This window comes from Nuphar pumila, chromosome 15 (genome assembly GCF_984573655.1).
Source record: "Nuphar pumila chromosome 15, dmNupPumi1.hap1.1, whole genome shotgun sequence".
Taxonomy (NCBI): Eukaryota; Viridiplantae; Streptophyta; class Magnoliopsida; order Nymphaeales; family Nymphaeaceae; genus Nuphar; species Nuphar pumila.
Genome location: NC_143263.1, coordinates 11,920,934 through 11,926,161, shown reverse-complemented (window position 1 = coordinate 11,926,161; position 5,228 = coordinate 11,920,934). Strand labels below are relative to the sequence as shown.

General features: G+C 40.1%; 1 protein-coding gene across 1 annotated transcript; it reads left to right on the top strand.

Annotated features, from left to right (window-relative positions):
* Positions 1–1,955: 1,955 nt before the first annotated feature.
* LOC149814506 (magnesium-chelatase subunit ChlI, chloroplastic-like) lies at positions 1,956–4,252 on the top strand. Its single transcript, XM_089988249.1, has 3 exons — positions 1,956–2,126; positions 2,249–2,364; positions 3,009–4,252. The coding sequence occupies exons 1-3, from the start codon at positions 2,027–2,029 to the stop codon at positions 4,059–4,061; spliced, it is 1,269 nt and encodes a 422-aa protein (XP_089844375.1). The 5' UTR covers positions 1,956–2,026; the 3' UTR covers positions 4,062–4,252.
* Positions 4,253–5,228: the final 976 nt, after the last annotated feature.

Below are 5,228 nucleotides of genomic sequence, written 5' to 3'. Positions count from 1 at the left end.
TAAATTTTCATGTCTTTTATGTCCATTGTTCAAGAACCCAAAATCTGGATTGAGAGGTAAAAAGTTTTAGTTAAAATGAAAACAACTTCCCTGAAGCTAGGTTTTATCTTGAATCTCATAGATGACTTATAACATGAGATTGACCTGTATGACCTCTTTCTTAATTAAGATAATCAAAATTTGGATGTCTACACCATAGTGACAAATATTGCGAGAAATTGCCTGAAAGTTTAAAACGGCAATTTCTTATGAGATTTTCAAAATATCACAAGATTTATGAAAAAACATAAATATTGTGATTTAAACGTGATATTTATGTTTTAAATGGCTATTGATCATGAAAAAACATGAATTTTTATTTTTAAATAATTTTTATTTATATTTTCTTATAATTTTTTTATATTTTTAATTAATTTTTTTGTCAAAAATGCTAGATTTTATAAAAAAAATCAAATTCTCATGAGTTTTTGAAAAACAAGATTTTGTCGTATATATATATATATATATATTAAAAACGATAAAATCTTGTTTTTCAAAAACTCATGAGAGAGAAAGAGAGAAACATTAAAAACGACAAAATCTTGTTTTTCAAAAACTCATGAGAGAGAGAGAGAGAGGCAGTTGCGCAGCGCCGCTAGGGGTGGCAAAACCTGACATGACCCGCCAACCCAACCCGCCTCTTAGGCGGGTTCGGGTTTGGCTTAAACAGGTTTGTGTCATAAACAGGTCGACCCGACTAACCCGTTTATTAAATGGGTCGGGTTCGTGTTAGGGGTATGCCAACCTGGCTGACCCGTTTAATAAACTCTCATTTAAGTGGTGGTCTACGAAAACAACATAAGGTTATGCTCGATGACGATCTTTTTGGAAAGATCACAATGTAATCTCAGACTTTTTTGAAAAGATCGACAATTTTTTTCTATTTTTTCGTTTCCCGGTAAAGATTGGTCTTGTCTGCGTGAGTCTGACCAGGTCTGACATAAAGTCCCACAAAGGGACACCCTCTCCCATGTCCTCTGACTGTCCGATCGAACCTGGTGGTCCCCACCCCACTATAGACTCTTGTACTCCCTGCTCATCTCCTTTGGACGATTATGTCCTCCTACAGTCCTACTTCTTACCTTTTTACTTTTCACATAATATGTTATTGTTTTGGACCTTTTGGTCCCTCCTGTCCTATGACTTTAAGTGGTGGTCTATTACCCACGCTCATACGTCTCCCCTCCCCCTCTCTCGTTTGGTGTGCCATTTCTTTTGTCCCCTCCCTAGTTACATCGAAACCTGTAGTTTCACCCAAATTCCTTGGTCGGGGTTCACGAACCCGCCCCGCCCACTAACCCGTTTACCCGACCCAACCCGTTTATTAAACGGGTTAACCGGGTCGTGTCGGGTTACCCGTTTAATAAATGGGTAGGGTTCGTGTTGAGGTATGCTGACCCGCCGACACGACCTGCTAACCCGCCAACCCGACCCGATTGCCACCCCTAGCCGCTACTCACGGCCACAAAAACAAGCGCTAAAAAAATGTTAAAGCGCTGTTAGAGACTGTTTTTGATCGCTGCTAAAAGTCTCATTTATGCTGGGACCTTTAGCGGCAGTTAAAAACCACCACTCACTCCGTCCCACCTATTTTAATCAAAACCTCATGGCAAAGTTGATCCACAAAAACTACTGATACAACGACAAACTACTCTCCAGCATTCGAATCCAGCTATTCTATTATGCCAAGTGTACCGTTAAACATTCAGGGCAATAGGAAGTCATAAAAAAGGAGAAATTACTGCGGGGGATGGGAAAGCCTTGACTCCAGTTTTACAAAGTTGTAATTGTCTTTCCCAATCATTTGTCAACATGACTCGCCATTGGGCTCGTTCCTCCTGCGAAGTCGCATGACGTCCGGACACGACTCGCCATCAAGAAAACAAGCAGTAGAGATTTTTTTTCACACTATCGCCACTCTATCCTCTTATCCTCAAAATCCCGACGTGAAGGTGGCACACAACGGTCGGAACACCAACTCTCCACAATGGCGGGACTGCTAGGGGGCTCCTCTTCCGCCCTTCTTTTCGCTTCCGCACGCTCTACCTCTGCCTCGTCTAGACAGGTCTCTCTCGCTTCCTCCAATGGTAAGGATCTCACACTTTCCTCTTCTTGGTTTTGGTTTATTTCTTGATTCTTCCACAAAGGAATGCCCCACCTGAGGAGAACCTCATCCAATCGATCTTGGCAATGATTTTTTATTTCACAGGTCAGGTTTTCGGAAGAAAATTGAGAAAAGATTGGGGGGTTGGTTTGAGAAAGGGGAGATCTCATCTCCAACTCAAAGTTTCCAATGTGGCTACCGAACTCAGTTCTGTTGAACAGGTAACTGTTATCTGATAATGTTGTTTTCTTCTGTTTCTTTTTATGAAACGCCAGACCCTCGATGTGGTCAGGTTTTTCTCCTTAAACTCACTTCAGGGAATTCATAGGTGAATCGTTCTTAGGCGCCGTATTTGATAGAACCACTCAACAAGTAAAGGTGAAAGTGGGTTCTGGTTTTTAAACCGCAGACGTTGAATGGTTTATGAATGAAGATAATTATCAGTTTTTTGGTGGTTTGAAGTGAAACCTCCTTTGAAGCACATCTCTATATGTCTAATTGCTTCTGTTGGAATATGCAGGCTTAGAATTGGTAACCCTAGTTAATTATCTTTTGTTTGAGGTTCTTGGGCGTTATACTGTGCCACCCAATTCAAGATATGAGTTTTGGCTCTGTTTTTGTAAAATTGTGAGGGGTTTCTGGCAAAATTAGAAATAGTTTGCTGGGTAAGAATTGCTCCTTTAGATGATGATTAGTTCTTTTATATGTTTTCAAGATATTTTTGGAAACATCTCATTGTCTTCTACTCATTGTCCAAAACGTTTTGTGAGTTCTCTCTTCTTTTTCTTCTTCTGAACTAATTTATGTAGAACATGTAAGATAAATAATCGATATGTTAATCATTGTGTGGTTATACAATTAACAGGCTGAGAGCCTTGCTGCGAAGGAGAGCCAACGTCCTGTATTTCCGTTCTCTGCAATTGTGGGACAGGATGAAATGAAACTATGTCTCTTGTTGAATGTAATTGACCCCAAGATCGGCGGTGTTATGATTATGGGTGACAGAGGAACTGGGAAGTCCACCACTGTTAGGTCTTTAGTGGACCTACTGCCAGAAATTAGAGTTGTTGCTGGTGATCCTTTCAACTCTGATGCCAGCGATCCTGAAACGATGGGCATGGAAGTTAGAGAAAGAGTACTGAAGGGAGAGAAACTCCCAGTAGTGACCACAAAGATCACCATGGTGGATTTGCCCCTTGGTGCAACAGAAGATCGGGTCTGTGGTACAATTGATATTGAGAAGGCACTCACTGAAGGTGTTAAGGCATTTGAGCCTGGTCTACTTGCAAAAGCTAATAGAGGGATTCTTTATGTTGATGAAGTTAATCTTTTGGACGATCATTTGGTAGATGTTTTGTTGGACTCTGCTGCTTCTGGATGGAATACAGTAGAGCGAGAAGGGATATCAATCTCTCATCCCGCTCGGTTTATTCTAATTGGTTCAGGAAACCCTGAAGAAGGTGAACTGAGGCCTCAGCTTCTGGATAGGTTTGGAATGCATGCACAGGTTGGAACTGTAAAGGATGCAGAGTTACGAGTGAAGATAGTTGAGGAGAGGGCAAAATTTGACCAAAACCCAAAGGAGTTTCGAGAAGCTTATAGGGAAGAGCAAGAAAAGCTTCAAAAACAAATATATGCAGCAAGAGAAAATCTTTCTTCTATTCAGATGGATCATGATCTCCGTGTCAAGATATCGAAGGTGTGTGCTGAACTAAATGTTGATGGACTAAGAGGGGATATAGTTTCAAACAGGGCTGCAAAAGCTTTAGCTGCTTTAAAGGGTAGGGAAAAAGTGACTGCTGAGGATATATCAGTGGTCATTCCAAACTGCTTAAGACATCGCCTTAGGAAGGACCCATTGGAGTCTATTGACTCAGGTTTGCTTGTTGTAGAGAAATTCTATGAAGTTTTTAGCTGAGCTGATGAGCAGGTGTTTCTTTTTCTTAAAATTTTGGTGTTAGTTTGCCACTTAATGTTTCTTGTTGTGATTCATGTCTTTAGCCACAGAATAACAATGTACTTGCTTCATTTTTCCAATGCTCAAGTGAATTATATTTCAGATGTTCTGGGATTCATTGATTAATCTAAGAGTTGACTTGTGTTCACAAATTTGGGTGTATGAGCAATTTAGTAGGCCTTTGTCATCTTAATGTCATTCTGGACCTCTCTTGGAAGTGGCTTCTGATTCATTTCAATAGAGCAAGCCTTTGTATGAATCACATCATGAAAATTAGAAAAAGTAATTAACTTCAGAAAATGGTGTAGACTGCTTCCATAGTTTTGTGCAACAATAAGAGCAGAATATGATTTACATCAAAAGGTTGCTGCTGCATTTTGATGGTTGATTGATGCACAGTCCTTAATTCTTGTGGAACTTATTGGCTACTAAACCAAGTCTAAGCCCTCGATTAGTTTCTGGCTTCTCCCAACTGTTCAATTTTTGAAAGGAAAAGAGCTCATAGAGAAGAAATGTAGGTCTCTTTTTCTGCATATTCTACATCATGCAGTGCCATATTGCAAGGCATATTTTTGATACCCTACGCATGCTGGACTTATAACATGTGATAGGTGACACATGATATCATTGGAGACTACACACCACCACACCCACACACTTCTGAGTGAATATCTGGTGCATGTTTTCTTTATGATGAGCAACCTTTTGGCTTAATTTGTTTGCTGCAATTTTTCCATTATAAATTGATAATTTATCTAGATGTTCATCCAGAGCCGTACCTGTGTTTTATGGGGCCTGAGGCGGAGGGAAAAAATGGGCCCCCTATTAATAGTAGGAGTTCGGGGGCAGCGCCTCCGATTTTTTTTTAAAGAATCAAAATAACAATAAAATGGGCCCCTAAAATTTTTATGGGGAGCTCGAGCCTTAAAAATGGGCCCCTAAAATTTTTTTGGGCCTAGGGGCCCTGAGGCCCAAGCCTCATTGGCCTCTTTACAGGTCCGGCTCTGTGTTCATCATTTTGAGTTGATACCAAGTGCATTTTACATGTTTTCCTGTTTATGTAACTTTTCTTCACATCATTTTCATAGTTGGCTTTAGTTTGATATGTCAACAAACTTTTTTTCTTAT